This window comes from Curcuma longa, chromosome 17 (genome assembly GCF_044706935.1).
Source record: "Curcuma longa cultivar G26 ecotype Majalengka, Jawa Barat chromosome 17, ITB_CL_G26_1.1, whole genome shotgun sequence".
Lineage (NCBI taxonomy): Eukaryota > Viridiplantae > Streptophyta > Magnoliopsida > Zingiberales > Zingiberaceae > Curcuma > Curcuma longa.
This window is the reverse complement of record NC_133877.1, coordinates 9,345,592-9,364,857: the sequence shown is the minus strand read 5'-3', so window position 1 is coordinate 9,364,857 and position 19,266 is coordinate 9,345,592. Positions and strand designations below refer to the sequence as shown.

The 19,266-nt window shown below is 35.8% G+C and overlaps 1 protein-coding gene across 1 annotated transcript; it reads left to right on the top strand.

The window, feature by feature from the left end:
* Positions 1-6,730: 6,730 nt before the first annotated feature.
* Positions 6,731-13,567, top strand: LOC141848466 (leucine-rich repeat protein 2-like). The gene is made up of 7 exons (XM_074736498.1): positions 6,731-6,882; positions 6,947-7,079; positions 7,171-7,242; positions 7,326-7,469; positions 7,604-7,675; positions 7,757-7,828; positions 13,239-13,567. Exons 1-7 carry the CDS (start codon positions 6,813-6,815, stop codon positions 13,306-13,308), a joined length of 633 nt encoding a protein of 210 aa, XP_074592599.1. The 5' UTR covers positions 6,731-6,812; the 3' UTR covers positions 13,309-13,567.
* Positions 13,568-19,266: the final 5,699 nt, after the last annotated feature.

Below are 19,266 nucleotides of genomic sequence, written 5' to 3'. Positions count from 1 at the left end.
AACAATTGATTATGTTATTAAAGATCAAATCAAGAAGACAAAGAGCATTGGAGGAAGGTATTACACTGATTAATTTCACTTATGAGATTTTTGACTAAATAAAACGTAGCATTTGTGGTAGTAATGAGAAGCTTTATGATGATAACAATGGAAAATGTTAGATTTGAGAGGTGACCTAAGGCAATCGCCTTACGGTTATACTATTTATTGGATAAATAGCAATTCACTATTTGAGTGCACATTCCATATGTGTTTGATTGGATCTTGAACTCAAATACTGAATGTCCGCAATATGATTCATAGCATGAGAGAATTTGTGATTGGATCACAACTAGTGAGCATCTCTACACGTGTAATTATGAACGTATTGAAATTATCCCTAGTCGAGGAATTGATGAGCGCGGACGTCATCGATTCTGACGAGACTAGCACGTTTTGAACTCCTTGGTTGGCCAAGCAGCTGATCTCACTACTGTCGACATTAGATGTTGAGAGTTAAACGTGGATGCTGGTTAAAGGTAACCAGTTCATTGGAGTGACCTGTCTTGAGACTTCATATGGTTCTATATATATATGTCAATGAAGATCTCAATGCAGCTTAAGTGCGAGTTTCCTTTGACTTGTGGTATTCAAGTCACCTTGGTCATGGAAGACTTATACTTTGACATCTTAAGTAAGCATCTCCGAGGAGGTGTGGACCCGAGATGATTGGGTATAAGTCGAAGTGTCCGAAGGTGTTTGAATAGCCCACAGAGGATTCACCGCTCCTTAGAAAAGGAGACGTATACCTTGCGGCCGCTTGTTAGGATTGTTACTAAAAGTCTTTGGCCAAAGCATTACATGTTAAGAGTACGAGACTCTTGGACACATGTACAAGTAACTTGAATCCACAGGACAAGAAAGCAGCTTGGGCTAGGTGTGACATAGTCAGCCTAGTGGGGACCGACACATAGACCATGTCCTGAACCAAGCGGGTATAAGACGGTGAAAGGAACGAGGCACGATTCAGTGGAGCTGCTGAAAGGTTTAGAAGATGTTCTGGAATCAATCGTTGATTTTTCGGTCAATTGGGGATCATGATATACTACTAGGTGTCACTCATGATCGTTCCGTAATTAATAGTTAATTACGGACGACCAACATAACCGGGAACCTATTGGGTCACACGCACAACAAGTTCTCCGAAGGACTTAAAACGAGTTTGAGAATTGGATTCTCAGAATGAGAGAAATAAAGTCTGGTTGAACCAGACAATGGACAAAATGATGGAACTCGTCTTACGAAGATGAAACGAACGAAACTGATTTCGTTTGAATCAGAGACCGTTTGGTTACTGAACCAAACGATTCAGTTTTGAACCGAATTGAACCAACTTGGTTTGGTTCGTGATGGAAGAGTTTTGGCAAAATGGAAGAGATGAGGAGATTCGTCTTGCGAAGACGAAACAAACAAAACTGATTTGGATCAAATCGGAGTTTGTTTGGTTGGTGAACCAAGTGAGTTAGTTTTGAACCCGGTCTGATTTGGTTCGCTACAGTGTTGAACCATGTTTAGGGTTTTCTTTGGTTTTGGTCCAGCCCAGCCGTTTGGTCCGGTTCACCCTAACCCATATATACTGTAGCTTCTCAACGAAAGAAGTGGACGCGACTTCTTCTCTTCTCCCTCAGCGCGGCGCCGAAACCTGTTCTGCTCCTTCCCGACCACGGCAGACGGCGGTTCCCGAAGGCACCGGTCTTCCTCCTTGTGCGGACGCAGCACCAGCTCTCTGTCCTCCGCTCGCGCAACCAAGAACTCTAGAGGAAGCCGCCATGAAGCTTTCTTCACAGAGGTGGCGCCCTGGTTTTCTTCTACAAACGACGTTGTGCCCTTTTTCCCACCTTCTCTGCTCGGCAAAACCAGAGACGCCCTGTTCATCTTTCTCTTCCTTGGAAGAGAAAAAGCTTGATCGTGAAAAGCTTGATAGAGAAAAGCTTGATCGTGAAAAGCTTGAAAGAGAAAAGCTTGGAAGAGAAAAGGCTTGATCGTGAAAAGCTTGAAAGAGAAAAGCTTGGAAGAGAAAAAGGTTTGATCGTGAAAAGCTTGAAAGAGAAATTGTTGCCGTGAGGAAAGATCACAGCAAGGAGAAGTTGTTGCCGTGAGGAAAGATCACAGCAAGGAAGAAATTGTTGCCATGAGGGAGGATCACAGCAAGGAGAAGTTGTTGCCGTGAGGAAAGATCACAGCAAGGAACAGCAAGATCTTCTTCTTGTTGCCGGAGAAGAAAGCTCAGTTGCTTGCCACCGGGAGCTTGGTTGCCGGAGGAGAAATCTCATTTTGCTCGGCCATGTAGACGAATGTCGTTCGCGGAAACTTACAAAGTTTTCGGAGAACGTTCCATCATCATCGAAACGTTTCGATTGATTTGTCCTATATCGACGGTCAATGATTGACCACCGAAAACTATATCGAAAATACGATTCTCAATGATAGTTAGAAAGCCCCGGAATGATCGCGACACACGTTGTTGCGTGGTTTCCGGAACAAGGCTTCTCTCGATTCGATCGTCATCGATCATCGGCTAGTACCGAAGACGATGACGCGACTCGTGACTTCCGAAGCCGTCCAGACGGGAGCTTGGCGTGGATCACCAGTAGAGGCGGGACTCGGACGAGGATCGCTCGATTGATTCAACACGGCTCAACATCGTCATCGCGAGGTACACGTTTAGAATAATTTCTTATTCTGCAAATTTTATTTGTGCACGTAGAATAATTGTTATTCAGAAAAATTTTAATTTCCTGTCATGCCTTGTACATGTTATTTCCTGCTTATTGCATGCGTGTGTTGTGATAATAATTAGTTTAATTATCTGTATATTTCCGCTGCGCACGTTTACGAAACGTGTAGACACACGCATTGCACCGGGATCCCAACAAATGATCACCAACAACTAATAGCAAATGCCTTTAGTTATAAGATCTGTTGATGTTTCTATACAAACCCAATGAAAGTAGAAAAAGATACTTTTTAGGATTTTTGAAAGTAGATGATGCAATAGGACAAGGGTTGTTTGAAGAATTGTAAAATGTGTTGAAAAGTTTTGATCTTGATATTGATAATGTGAGAGGGCAGGGATATGATAATGGGACAAATATGAAAGGGAGACACTAAGACGTACAAAATAACCGTTGGATATAAATCCTAGAACATTATACATTCCATGTGGTTGTCATTGTTTGAATTTAACACTTTGTGACATTACAACTTCCTATGGAAAAGTGAAAATCTTTTTTGGAACAGTATAGTGGATTTATACATTATTTTCTCATTTTACAAAGAGATGAAAGATTTTGATAGATCATGTGATGGTAAAAGGTTTAACTCTCAAGCCATTGTCGATCACTCAATGGAAAAGCCGTATTGAAAGTGTGAAAGTAGTGATACTTCAAGCTCAACAAATCAGATAAGCTTTACTTTAAGTTATAAAAGAAAAAGACATCGACTATAAAATAAGAAGTGAAGCTAAGTTTTTAGCAACATTTGAACTTGAAAATTTTAAGTTTTTAGTGGGCATGTGACATACCATGGGTAAAGTTAACATTGTTAGCAAAACTTACAATATGAAAAATATGCTTATTGATGTTGCTATGACCAAAGTTAAGATATTAATTGGTTCTTTTGATGAGTACAGAAAATTTGGATTTAGACAAGCCATTAGTATAGCAAAAGAACTTGCTTCAACAGTGAAGTGAAGATTGATCCTATTTTTCTTGAAAAGAGACAAATATATAAAAAAAGATATTTTGATGATATTAAATTTGAGTCTTCCAAAATACCTCAAGAATATGTCTTTTAGAATTCATTATTTCTTATACATAATAGATCAAACAATTGGGTCATTGAAAAAAAGGTTTGAGCAATATGAGGAATATGAAGATTTTTTTGGATTTCTCTGTTGAAAAGTTGAGTTCATTGATTGATGAGGACTTGAATGCTTGTTGCGAGAATCTTGAAAGGAAACTATAAAGAAAAGAGGGTATAGGACAAAGATGTTTCATATTTGAATGAAGATAACTTATATCAATAACTGAAAATCATATAACATATTCTACCAAAAGAAACAAAAACAATAAGTGAAATACTAATTTTTTTATAAAGAATGAATTATTTCCCGAATTTATTCATTACATACAGTATATTATTGACTATTTCAGTGACTGTTGCATTTGCAAAAAGAAATTTTTTTAAATTGAAGTTGTTGAAATTTTGTTTGAGATCAATCATGATCCAAACAAGATTGAATGCATTAGATATGATTTTGATTGCAAGTGAGTTTTTAGAAAAATTTAATTATGAAAAATTGATTAATGACTTTGTAGATAAAAATGTAAGAAGATCAATTTTTCATAGTTAATTGTAATAGTTCTTTTTCATTTTCTATAGTGTAATGATACTGATTATTAATAATGTAGAATATAATATTTTTTATTATTATAAATCTCAATTTATGTGTTCTGTTAATAAAATTATTTTTATAGTATCGATTTTATTATTTTTTATATAAATACAAAGGACTTTTTTTTCACCAGATTCTTTAAAGTCTAAGGCTAGTCATGGTTAAGTCTATTTAAAAGTTTTGAAACTTTTATATGGATATAAATTGATCTAAATTGAAAAACAAAAGTTTAAAAATAAGTGTAGAGGACTCACGAACAAAGAGAATATGTATTTTTTGGATAATTTAAATTTTATAATAATTTTGATTAAAGTGTTATATAAATTTATGAATTGAAAAAAAAATCCATAGAGTGGGTTTAAAGGGCACATAAAACACAAGAAGGGCCAGGCATTAAATAATTTGAGTTTTTTAAAATATTTGATTAAATGGGTTTAAATTCAAAAATTAAAAGTATATAATAAGCACAGAAGGCTGATGGAATGCAATAAGATATTTATTTATGAAATTTGATTATTATAAATTCTTAAACAAATTTTGATCAAAATTACTATATGGATTAATACTTCTATAGAACTAAAAAAAACAATCATAGTTACGAAGGTTAAACATAGTTACTTGGTCTAAGATTTCTATAACTTTATAATATATACTCTAAACTGAACAAAGCATTAGATGAGCATAATTCAAAACTTTTTGTGACAAGGTAAAATTCTAAAACTATAAAATATACAATTTAGTCTCATCCAAAGCCTAACGAGGGTCTAACAAATAACAACGAGAATAATATATATGACACTGATGTTTTAAAAATAAATAGTATTAACGAGATTTAGTTGGCTAGTTAAACTTAAAGCTGTCAGACGAATCCGTAAATTATAAGATAAGCCGAACTAAGTTCATTGGTGTTCAAATTTTTTTAACAAGTTAACTGAAATAAATTAAATTGAACTTAAAATAGTTGTTTAAATTTAATTTGATTTTTTTTCATAATTGGTTCAAGCTTGATTTGAGTTTGATCATTTAGATGTTATTCAATTTTCAATTCAAACTTATTTGATTATTTGAAATTATAATTTTTAACTTATTTAATTAATTATTAAATTTAATAATAATAATATATTTATTTATTTAATATGTCGATAAGAGTTTAATTAATAAATATAATTTATGAATATTATTGTTGAATATTATTTACAAATGTTATTCTTGAATATTGTTTACGAATATTAACAACCTATTCAAATTTATTTGTCTAGTTTAACTAGTTATTCAAGCTTGTTCATTCAATTAATCTTATGCATTGAATATAAAATTTTTTTTACTAAGACCAACATCAAACTTGTTCTTTAACAGTTGATTTATTTACAACCTAAGAGTAACCCCGCCTGCCATCTTGGCAGGTTGAGAAAATCTCAATCCAACTTAATCCAAAGTGGATTACAGATTAGGCAGATTAGCTCACGAACCCATCAAATAATAAAAAAATAAAAAATATTAAAAATTTTAGATTTGGATTACAGATTAGATAGATAGCGCCTATTGAATTTTTTATTTTTATTTTAAAATTTAATTTTTTTCTACTCAATCCACGGGCTAATCTAAACTCATCTGGATCGATAATCCATGCAAGCTGATCTATTTAAATTCGCTTTTAAATAGATAAATAAAATTTTAATTAAATCCATTTAAATTTAAATTTTCCTATTCTAATTAAGCTATGGGTCAGTGTGCGAGGCTTTAAAGATTTGGATAGGTTTAGCAAATGAAAATAATAAAAAATAACAGACGGAGCGCAATTTAAATATAATTTTAGTAAATATTTTTCTTTTCATGATTTAAAAAAAAATAAGTGCCTTATCCTAAATGATAAGCATAGAGACATGTGTTATTTGAGATTTCAAATTCGAATCCTCATAGCAATATGTATTTGTTGACTGAGGTACTGTACGATTCAAGTCTTAGTAATATGTATTTGTTGGCTGAAGTGCTGTTGAGGCAGTATGTTTTTATCAACCTAGTGGTAGAGTACATGAGACCGATCGTGTGGGACCGCTAAGATGATGAATTCCTGGCTGAGGTGCTGTTGAGGTAGTATATTCTTAAAGAAAATAAATGCCGAATTGGACTCCAGTTGTAGAGTACATGAGAAGCAGTGAAATTACAAATGTACCCTTTGACTTGGATAACCCCCACGACCACGCAATTGGCGTGTCCTCTGTCCTTGACTGCTGACTGACTGACAGCCATTGCTGCTCTCCTTGCACTTGCTCACGCCGCGTTACTCAATCCTTTGACCACACTTTCCCACCATCATAAAGCGAACTTCTCTCCACCTTCTCTGCCTCTCCGCCAAAGACTCCTTCCTTTCTCTCCAATGGCTCCGATACCGATGCTACTCGTCCTCCTCTTCGCGGTTTCTCCGGCCTCCTCCTCCAACTCCGAAGGTTAGTCAAGGCGAAGAAAGGTTCCTCTTTGATTATTTGTGATCGTGGTTGTTGTTGGACGCAGGGGAGGCGTTGCACGCCTGGAGGACGCGGCTCACAGATCCCACCAACGTGCTGCAGAGCTGGGATCCCACCCTCGTCAATCCCTGCACCTGGTTCCATGTCACTTGTGATCCCCAGAATCGCGTTATCCGCTTGTAATATCTATCTCCCCCACGCGTTACCCTCTCAGACACACCCTTTCGCAAGTTGTTCATGAAAATTTGTTCCTTTTTGGGTCTGTCTTAGGGATTTGGGGAATTCCAATATTTCTGGCCCTATCGGCTCCGAGCTTGGCCGTCTTGAGCAACTTCAGTACTTGTAAATATTCTAAGCCTTCATTTTCCTCCCCGCCCCTTCCTAAAAGTTATTTTGTTTTATGTATGGTGGTGTTTGGGTCGCAGGGAGCTTTATAGGAACAATCTAAAAGGGAAGATCCCAGCCGAGCTCGGCAAATTGAAGAACCTCATCAGCATGGACTTGTATGGGAACCAGTTACAAGGAGAGATTCCCAAGTCCTTTGGCAAATTGAAGTCACTTAGATTCTTGTGAGTTCGTTTTTTTTACTTGGCCAATGCAAAAGCTCGTTTCTTTTATTAGGCAATTGACATATTAAAACTTAGGTTCTAGCATCTCCTTAATTCTTGACTTGGTTCTACTTTGATATCAATCACCTTCATAGGCGGCTGAACAACAACAAGTTGTCCGGATCAATTCCCAGAGAGCTTGTTTTCCTTTCAAATCTCAAAATCTTGTAAGGGACAATATCCTAAGACCCAAAGTTCCCAGATTCTATGACATCCAGTACTGAAATGTCTTTTTCTAAACCTTGCAGGGACGTTTCAAACAATGATCTTTGTGGAACCATTCCAATTGGTGGACCATTTGCCAACTTTCCTCTTCAAAGGTAACAAATAAAAAAAGTTGCTTTGTTGTTTGATAAATCTCTAAGAACATGTTATGGAAAAGGATTAATAGCTAAATCTAATATAAACTAAAGGCTACATTGAATCTAGAATATGTTTTTTTTTTGTAATTTTAAAAAATTTGTACAAATACTTTAAAGCTTGTAATAAATCTAAAACATTCTCAACTCAACATATTTTATGACACCTTTTTTTTTTCCTTTTTAATGGATTTCACATCATATCATTCGGCAAATTTTAAACATTCTCAAACTCAACTTATTGTAGTACATGCATGGATTCAACAAATTTTAAACAGGATTTCTAATGAATATTTTAAAATGAGTGTCACCTATCATCGCAAATAGTTTTAATTGATAAAAAATTATCACATGTCAGATTTGATCATTAGAGAAGTCAATGTGGTTTCAAGTGACAATCTCACCGAAACTAATAATTTAAAGAATTTACTAAAACTTATATCATAATGTTTTGGTGCTATATTTGTTTCAAATTTGTACATAAATTTATCATAATGAAAGTTCATGTTAAATCTACTAAATCCTAAACTTTATGCTTGATTTAACAATTATCCTCAAAAGAACTAAAAGCCAGCAGTGCCTTGGTATTAGTCATCATCATTGTATTTTTACTGTGACAATTAGTATATTTAAGATGTTAAATACCTGTTGAGCTGATGAGCATAGCGCTCAACTGGTTGATGATTCTAAGAACTGTCATGGCTTGTTGTATTTCTTCTTTTCTTAGATTTTATATGACTAATAACCTAATCAAGACATTTATAATTAAAAAATAAAATCCTAGTTTGTTGCTAAGATGCTTTGTTTTGGGCTTTCATATAAACCTAGCATTGTTAAGCTGATGCAGTTTGGTTTGGCATTTGGTAGTACTCACAATGTAGTTCATGTTGAAAAAAGATTGATCTAGAACCATAGTTGTTATATGAAATCATACAGTAGTTCAATTGATCCCATTGTTGAGCGTATACCATATCAGGATAAGAGTTATGATGTAAGTGTCAATTGTGAGTGTGTTGTGGCTTAACTGATCGTGTTCAATTAAGGTGTTTTGATGTGTTGAGAAAAAAAGTTTTAGGATTGCTTATGTTACTGATGTGTGTTTTAAGTCGTGCAAAAACTTGGCTAGATGCACACAAAGCTCGCAGAGGTTGTAACTCAACAAGGTTGAGTTGTGTATGATGACTTGGTGTTGCAAAGTTGGTGTTACTCAATGGGTCGGAGGTCTGTTGGAGATTGTAGAAGGATGCATGAGACATTAAAAGGACTGCAGGACTAGAGGCGAGCAGTGTTGGAAAATCTCGTGGAGCTTGAATTGACACAACCAAGTTGGTGTTGGCTTGATGGCTTGAGATTCGCTAAAGAAGACATTTGAGTATGCACAAGACAAGGAGCATCGAGGTGGTAGCCTTGATGAGCGTAGCAAAAGGTGGACTACATAGGTGAACGAGTGAGGGATGACATGTGGATTGAGTCAAAAGCTTGGTGCACCCGAGGGACTAAGCACCTACTTTTATTGGAGTTAGACAAGGCAGACTACATAGGTGAACGAGTGAAGGATAGAATATGGAACAAGCTAACGGCTCAATGCATTCATGAGACTGACAACCTGATGGGAGATTGTCTTATGGGCGAAGTAAAGCTAAAAAAGTAATTTTAAGTAAGTTATGGTAGTTGAGTGATCTCTAATTTAGGTTTTAACTAGGCTTGACTTAGGCGATGACTTGACCATTAGATTAGTTGTAATCGACGATCTAGTCGACTAGAGGGTGATCTCGGTCAACGGGTGTGCTAAGACGACTTGGTAGTTGAGTCAGGTTGGTTTGCTCGTGAACAAAATATCTTTGATCGAAATGGAGTCGACTGAGTAGTCAGTTGAGTAAGTTGAATTGACTGAGTCCTTGACAGAAATCATAACCAAAATTATTGTTTAGGTAAAGAAAGCTACAATTGTCAGTTTGCTTATGCGATAAAGCAGTTCGTCGATTGGAGTAAGTCAACTAAAGTAACTATGGCGAGACAAAGTAAGTCAACTAAGAGATCCTTTGCTAGGCAGAAGGTTGAAGCGATTAGGAAAGCAGTTGATCATAAATTGTTTAATCGATGACCTAATGTAGAACAAAAAAGTGAAGGATGTTGAAGACAACTTGCATACTATAAACAGGGGACCAAGAGGAACTTGTCAAGGTTGGAGTGGCAAAATTGTGCTCAACTCCAACATCCTTGTGCTTTCTTATTCAATCAATTTTATAACCTAGTTTTGTAACTTGTAGCTGTCTTATTTGCTATTCTTATTCTTGTAAAACTCTTGTAAGAGGCTTCTCCACATCCGAAAGGAGTTGGGAAGGAGAAAAGATAGTGCAATTTTGGAGTGATTTATAGGCCATGGAGTAGGAATCGGGGCTTCCGAACCACATAAATTGTTTGATTTTATGTTTATTTTCACTACACTAATTCAATTGTGTTGTCTTGCTAAGATTCAACGAGACCACATTTTCAGGTTAAGTGCTATTCATTCCCCTTTAGTCATCCGACCATCATCCTCATTGATCCAACTAATTGGTATTCAGAGCCTTGAAGCTCTAAGAGGGCTAAGCACCAATAGAGCCATGAGCTGAAAGAAAATGGTCAATACCATTCTTAAAAGTGGTGTTAAAGTGAGGTTTGCGTTGAAGGATTAACCACAAATCACATGTCTAGAATCGTCTTTGGATCTACAAAATATCAAAAAGAATTTTGCTGACGGAAAAGGAAGATGGAAGAATGGTATAGTTGCATATTTTAAAGTAGGTCATGTTAGTGCAGATTAGAAACTCCAAAAGACAAAAAAGGAAGGACATACATTCAATTATTCCATTTTGTCAAATATTGTTTTGAGCAAGGTTAGAGATTATAAAAATGCAAAGGATCTTTTGGAAAAGATTGTTCTTTGTCATGAAAATCTAGTACAAGAACCACAAGCTCAATTCATGACAAAGTTGAACACAAAGTGAAGTGATTAAAAAATCCAAAGAAAATGAGGAAGATCAAGATTTAACCTTTGAGATAATTACAAATGATGAAGTTGAACAAGGAGATCAAGAATGAATCATTGAAACAATCAATGAAGATGTGTGATCCTCTTCATCGAAAGATCAAAATAGTGAATCATCGACCTCATCAAGAAGTGAGGAACATCCAAGTCAATGGAGAAAGAGATTTTAGAAGTTGCATCCTCAAGTTCCTCAATTTAAACCAAAAAAAGGATCACATTATTTGTTATGGATGCAGTGGAAAAACACATTACAAGAATAAGTCTACATGAAAAGGAGGGAAGAAGGATAATTTTTTTTTTAAACTCAATAAATTTAAATATATCAAAATATTATTTATCCTAGGCAAAGGGATTTAGTTAGGTTTGCCATTGTTATTGATATGTGATGTGTATGCTAATTTGTGCAAGAATTTAACAGGCCATACGAAGCTCGTGGAGCTTATGACTTGATGAGGATGGGTCATGGATGATGACTTGGCGTGGCTAAGTTGATGCTGATCAATGGCTTGGTGGCCTATTGGAGATCAAAGAAGAATCTATGAGACATCTAAGGGATTATATGTCAGAAGCAAAGTCGTGTTGGCAAAGCTCATGGTGCTTGACGCAACTAAGTTGGTGTTGGCTTGACGACTTAAGGATAGTATGAGACATTCACGGGATTGTAGGACAAGTAGCGTGACAGCCTTAACAATAGCAGCAAGAGGTGGACTAAGTAAATGAGTGAAGTATGACATATGGATCGAGTTGAGGGGTTTGATGGGAGTCAAACTACATAGGTGAACGAGTGAAAGATGACATGCGGAACGAGCCAAGGGCTCAGTGCATTTGAGGGATTGACAAATTGATAGGAGATGCCTTGTGGGCGAATTAAAGCTATAAAGTTAAACTTTTTAAGTGACTTGTGAGTGTTGAGTAACATCTACTTTGGGTTTCAAGTAGATTTGATTAAAGCGAAGACTTGACTAGCCTAATCGACTATCCAGTTGGCTGGAGGGCGATCCTAGTCGACTAGTATGCTAAGCTGACTAGGGAGTTAAATCAGGTTGATATGCTCACAAAATGTTCATGTTCAAAGTGTGGACAGTCGATTGAATCTCACATGAGTCAAAAACAAGACTATTGATCAGGTGCATAATGTTCATTTTCAAAATGAATTGATTGGACAGTGGATTGAATCCTTGATGGGAGTCAAAAATGAAATCGTTAGCTATTGATTGGATAGAAGAAAGCTGCAACTGTGAGGTTACTTATGCGATAAAGCAATTCAGTTAAGATGTCAGAGTGAGTTGACTAAAGTAACCATTGTCGGTTGTGCAATTGATCGTTAATGGGAGCATCACTTATCATAATCAAGGTGTGTTAATCCCAGTTGTTTGAGATTTGCTATGTGAATTGTGTCCCTTCATTGAATTCCATGCAAGACATTATCTAATGTAAGTATTGCCAATTTGGGTATTGGATGAGTGTGGTTGATAAATGATCCCTTTGCTTCATTACATTACTTCATGGGTATACTATTGTGACATTTCTGACTAATATAGTTATCCAGATGAATCATTGGTCTGAATTTGATAGAAGGTCAGTCATCTTCTGTTTACTGCAGTACGACATCACTTGATGCTAGTATGAAATTTGACATTGCATTTTGTCACGAACTTGTCTTTTAGCCTTTTATGCTAGTTTATACCGTGGAGTGAAACAACTTAGGACGTGGTTAATCATCCAGTTGGCACTGAATTATGGTCTCAATTCATTAATTGAGGTCGTCTTTCCTGATAATTCATCCGGCTGCTTGTACATTAAACTATACATAGATGCACTGATTTCCACTAGTGGATGTTGTAGTTTTTTGCTAAAAAGTTTCATGCAATGACAACAATAATTGGTGAGACTTCTGATAGGATATGATATCATGCTTGATTTTCTAATTCTCAAAATTTAGCTAGTTATTTGGTTACTTTTGCTTCAAACACCTGAATAGTCAGATGAATTATAGTTCCACCTGGAGGCTATGTGCTACTCCAGAGCTACAGTAAGTGCCTTCATGCTTGAGTTGTTGCCATTCAACATTTTAAGCCCTTGTTTCCTTGAGAGAGCTCTGAGATTAGTAACAAGGGTAGAGAAAAGGTGGGTGGTGAAACATTTCACCCCATTTCTTATGGAAGAAAGTGGACAGAGAGAATAGTGGGGAAATAGTTTCCCCAAATCTCCTCCATCACCCAAAGTATTGAATTCTGTGATTGTTCTTTATTTGTTGAAAATTGTAGAAAAAATGGCTGTTACAGTCAAATCTAGTCAATTTTCTAATTCCTAACTTCAACTAATTTCTTGCTGTTACAGTTTTGACAACAACAGCAGACTGAATGGGCCAGAGCTGCAAGGATTAGTCCCTTACGATTTCGGCTGTTGAATGCATCTTATGGAGGGGGCATGCTAAATCTATTCGCTTTCACACAGTTTGATGGCTAGTCTATAGGGTCACAGAATCTCATATGGCTTAATCTCAAGTATCATATTTAAAATGGTATGTAACAAAAAGAATATCTAAGTATCCATATATATCCTGTCTGAGTCCATCTTGTTCTATATGAATTGAGCTGAAACGTAACCTTGTGTTGTAATCTTCTAGCACTTCACTGAAATCTTCTATCAACCTCTAAGGTCAAGGTGACATTACATTTCTTCTCCATCTGCTGCTGGATATCAATCATTGAGCAGCCATTTAAAATATGTATAAACCTTTATAAATCAGAATCTTTGCATGAGTTCCTCCTTCCCTTTTATATAGCTCGACTTTCAGGACAACTGTCTTTATCTCCTTGTCCTCAACTCTCGCGTATATGCACTCCCACTAATTAAAGCTTTGCCTCCCACTAAATCCTTGCTCTGATGGCTGTGACCTTGACCCGTGTTGCGTCTGCATGCATGGAAGGAAGACAATTCTCCATCGAGAAAGTTGCAGGTTTTTTAGTTTAAAAACTTGTCCTCGAGCTTAGGAATCCTTTCAGTACTGTCATCTGGTGATTATCTAAGTTTTCATGCTTAACGTATGCTGTTCTCCGTTTATGCTTTCCACCAGATTCTTCTAATGCGCCTTTTTGGCCTTGATGTCTGCCTCTGTATAAATATATTCCGATCGAGCAGATCCATGCATGCAGAACAATGTAGATCTAGAGTATAATATACAACGAAAATCAATGCATGCAGAACAATGTAGATCCAGCCATGGAAGAGTGAGTTGATATTGAGGCGAAAGTGGGCGAGGGAGGGGTCCTTCAGCTTTTCAGAGTTCAGTGCATCACTTGACACCAAGGTAGAAAACAACAGGTCTCAGCTTTTCTGACATTTATAAATGAAGAAGAGGGCCTTAATTTAATCATCCATTCTTAACAATTCCTGCATTTCTTCAAGCTGATCTGTTGTTTAATTTTCCTTTCGAGTCACTTTTTGGAAAGTAGGTGATAGCGTTAAGAATGATTAAAGTATTGAAGCTTAATTAGAATATGTCAGGATGTGATCCTTTAATTATGTCGATCAAGTAAATAATTAACCCGCACTAACAATTTAAGTAGGAGGAAATATTATTTTCGTTGCGTGCGCTTCCCGATTTATTCTGATGGCTGGTGGGAAATTTTCGTGGGACCGAACCGGTCACCCCAGGGCCAGTTGGGATTATCATAGGAGGAAATATTGAAAGATTAACAGCTTTTGAAACAATGAAAAATTGTACATACTTTTGCCTCAAATGAAATCGAAATAAAATGATTACCATTTTGGGTATTTACTTAATTTTATTAGGTAGGCGATTTAGAAGATATAATTGGAGGGGATCTATGGTTAAGTGCCATTTGTATACTTGGTGGAATTTGACATATCTTAATCGAACCCTTTGCATCGTGCATTTGTATGGTTTGAAGAAGCTTACTTTTCTTCTGCAAAAAAAGTGGATCCGCCACCTTAGCGGCCCCACACGGTCGGCCCCACGACCATCTGTGAAGAGGTAAATCGAGAAAGTGCAATTGGTTACGACGCAGGATTGAAGAAGCTTACTTGTCTTATAGTTTAGGTGCTTTATCTATCTTTGATTTCATCACTTGTTATTTGTCTGGTTTAATAATATCACTTATCCTAGTGAGTTTTACATGTAATTATTATGTAAAATTCAAGTTATATTCATGTATCAAAGTAACAAGTTATAAAAAAAATAATTTATTTATTGTTAATATCTATTATATAGAATTAGTAATATGCGTCAAGGTAATGACACTTTCGTGAAGGACCAAAGTGTTAGAAGGGAGTCAATAATGTATTGACCTCTAAATTAAATTCTTTTAAATAAATCTAATTGATCGAATATTGTCATGAAAATTGAACAAATTGAATCGATAAAAAAATAATTAATTTGATCAATTATTGAATTAATTGATCTATTGGACAATCGAGAATTAAGATTTTATGATTTTTGTGATGAAAATAGCCGTCCAAGAACATCTATTGAAAAAAATTCTTTAGAGGTGGAGAAAGAGTGAACTTTTTAGCCCTTTGACATATTGTCGAAATATTGCAATATCAATTTTCAACTGATTTATGGATATTCATCGTCATCCCTAAGATTTTTTTGATAGGCAATCGAAAGCTACTCATGTCTAATAAAGTATTAATTTGTATATCATTTACGTCATTTTTTAGGTAACATTGTCTTTTATGAACCTAAATTAAACTAGTTGCCAAGCATAAAAAGGAAGCTTGTCGGTGCCATCATGCCTTAATCATGTGGGTTGTGTTGTTGCAATCATACTCTAAATGATTGAGTCAATAAAATTAATTTAATGTGGTTGTCAAAGGTTAAAGTTAGATTTATATTGGACTAATGTGTATGCTAGATATGCAAGTGCAAATCTTCTTAATGCTAATAGTGTAGGTGCAAATGGAAAAGTCCAACGACCATTGATAAAAATCTAAATGGGTCAAGATTGACTAAACATTTGACAGAAGAAGTCTTACAGATGCTGGCAGAGTTGGAAGTGCAACAAGTGATAGCAAATAAAGTTTTGATAGGTCAAGATGTACCAAATATCTGACAGGTAAAGGAAGACATAGAGGCAAGAGCTTTCGATAGGCAATAAAGTCGTAGTAGAACAAAGATAACTAGATATACGACAACAATCATCATCTTCCTCCATCTCAATTAACTACTGAAGGTAGGTCAAGATGGACTAGATACCTGGCAGGTAAGGAAGACATAAGCAAGATCTTTTGATAGGTAATAAAGTCTTGGTAGGTCAAAGACGATTAGATATCTAATAAAAATCAGTATCTTTCACCATCTCAATTAACCATTAGAGGTGAAGAAATCTCTTACAAGCATAGTGATGGAATAGATTTTCTAATAAGAATTCTAAACCTTATGAATTCAACAAAATAGAAAAACATACAGATCTAGTTATATTAAGAATTATAGCAGCAAATTAAATAAATTGAAATAGATGATGGTGAAAATAAAAATGACATGAATGCAACAGAATTACCATTGTCTCTGAGTCGTCCATAAAATCCAGATCCTACAGAAAAAGAAGAACAAGGGGCAAGTCTTCCATAGGAATTAGGATGACGACGCTGTAATCTCCTCACCAATGAGTAACTCAATCCGTTATTAAGCCATCACTAATAACGATGCGGGTTAATGAATTCTACATATGTAAGCGTACATCCAATAATACAAACCAACCATTAATTAAATCACTTAATGGGTTTATAACATAATGATATAAATATGTGTGCTTACAACTAACATGTAAGCTCTCAAATAGCGAGATAAAATTCAACACATAGATGATCACAAGGAATACAAAGGGGCTTAGATTACATGTGTGAAGCTATAGTAACACTTGATCAATCTTATTTTCTTTAAGTCTCCACCAAGCTTTCTTTTTATAATCTTCAATCTTTTAAGATCTCTTGTTATCTGCTACACCATAACTTTATGTTTTGATTTATAAGTCAACTATCTATTTCGTAAATCAACCACTAGCGGACTATGTTAGTACTGATGGAATCAAAATATCTTATAATGGTATGATATTGTCCATTTTGAGTCTAAGTTCTCATGATTTTTATTTTTGAACTTTACCCAAAAAGCCCCATATTAATGGAGATATCTTCTATCTTATAAACTCATGATCTTTTCCATGTATTTTCAATGTGGGACTTTGATTGTATCTCAACAGACTAAGTTCCACATTAATTAATTAGACTAAGTTCCACATTAATTAATTGCCCAAACTTCAAACCCCAAATCATTTTGAAGTATTTGATTTCTTAACCACCAATTTACCGATCTCTAATACTACTTTACTGGTAACCTTGAGTATGACCATCTCTAAGATTGAGTCCACTTATATTAAATTCTACTCTCATCCCCATAGATACAAGTCACTCAACACTCACATCTCATCAAAATCTTATCATCATAGCTTGACTTTGCCCCTCTACTATCTCTCGTAAAGTTATTTAGTCTTTAGAATGCGCATGAGTCCTTAGCTTTTCCACATGTCATCCTTCACTTCTTTATCTTCATAGTATGTCTCCATTGGCTGTCATTCTCGTTATCTCAATGTTCCTTATCTTGTGGTCCCTTGGTTTGTCTCATATAATATTCTTTGCACTCTACGAATCTTGAGCTATTGAGTTGTCAACTTGACCACACCAAATCATCACTCTAGAGTTGCTCCAACACCACCTAAGCATTCCCATCCTATTGATCCTTAGATATCTCATACTATCTTTCTTCGATCTTAATTTATGGACCTCCGAGCCACTGAGTGTGTTACTTTGGCCATACCGAGCCGATATCTATAAATTCGATCTCGTAGAGATACGAGCGCTCCAAGCTCCATGTGTATTTCTACAAGTTCATACACTTGACAACATGTTAAATAATCCAAATTACCTTGGTTGTGAAGTAGGAACAGAGCCTGCAAACCGTATTAAATGCATGTGTTAACAATGTTATTTTTGTGTTCATTATTATTTTCGTCATGTTGATACTTGACAACATAAATAACTAGCGCACACAAGTACCACATGAGAATATTATCAGTTTAATTTGTCATCGTAGGTGTCATTTATTCAACCCTCCTCTCTAGTTATCTGTTCCCATCGTAAACAAATATAGAAGGTAGAGAATAAGATTGTCTTATTCAAATATCAATATTGCTATTGCACGTTGAAAGATTGTTTATCCACATCTTGGAATCATTAACATTAAACATATACCAAGGGTTAATTACATATCTAATGTACTGGAGATAGGTGTCACCACGTGGTAGGATCAAGTCAAAAGTCAAGCGGAGTTGACATCAAGTCAAAATAGAACTCGGGTCAAGTCAAAACAGACTTAGATTAAGTCATACCGAGCTGAGGTGAGGTCATATGGAGCCCGGGTCAAGTTAGATCGAGCTCTGATCAGGTTAGATGGAGCTCGATCTAGGAGAAATCGAGCTCTGACCAAATCAGGCCCAAATAAAGACCTCAAGTTAATTTCATCCGAGTTTAGTCTTCTCAAATTGAAGCTCAGACTCGACTTGGTAGTTACTGAAGCGTTGATTATACAAGAACACGGTTGTTGAAACACCGATTACCAAGAGAGGTATCTCTCGGCAAGGAATGGAAGATGTGTGCTCTTTGAAAATCAAGGCCACCCTCTCACTTTTTATTTAAATGTAACTTATTGCAATATCAAGGCAAGTAACTCTCTATTCTCCCTACTTTTCTCCATTTATTCTTTCTATCTTTTCTTTGAAGTCCGATTTCAACGTCGAAAAGGCTCTGTTATGATTTGCCTTGGCCCCCCTTTCTAACTTCTTTCTGGAGTCTTTTCAAACGTTTGTTTGAATGACCTTCTTGCTACTCGGCATTCTGAAAATCGACCTAAAAAAATTCGGTCTATTGAAGTCCGATTTGAAGTAAGTTGGTCTATTGAAAACCGACTCGACTTGTATTCAATCGATCGAAAGTACTCGACCATGGTTAATTATTTTACTGTCTTCTCATCATTTGATCTAAGATTGAATCAATATATATCTATAAGGTAGACTATGCTGAATATCCTTCCAAGAAATTGGGAACAAAAGCTCTGTGGGGTTACTTATATGATAAAAGACCATTGCCAATTTTGTTAAATTCAATCAACCATGTTTTTGTTTAGTTTCATTCTTCAAGCCTAGTCTACATTCCATTCAAGCCTAGTCTACATTCCAACGAAACTGAAAAGATGATGGGCGAGCTAGAAATTGAGAGGAAATTTGGTGAGAGACCACAACCACCGACCTTTCTTTAATTTCTTACGCCACTCGACAAGCAGCCAATG

What these genes read in the sequence shown, in the direction of transcription:
- LOC141848466 (XM_074736498.1), top strand. Translation starts at nt 6,813, where the DNA reads ATGGCTCCGATACCGATGCTACTCGTCCTCCTCTTCGCGGTTTCTCCG. An exon ending in TTGAAGTCACTTAGATTCTT is followed by an intron (nt 7,470 to 7,603) that starts GTGAGTTCGTTT and finishes TCACCTTCATAG; the next exon opens with GCGGCTGAACAACAACAAGT. An exon ending in CTTTCAAATCTCAAAATCTT is followed by an intron (nt 7,676 to 7,756) that starts GTAAGGGACAAT and finishes TAAACCTTGCAG; the next exon opens with GGACGTTTCAAACAATGATC.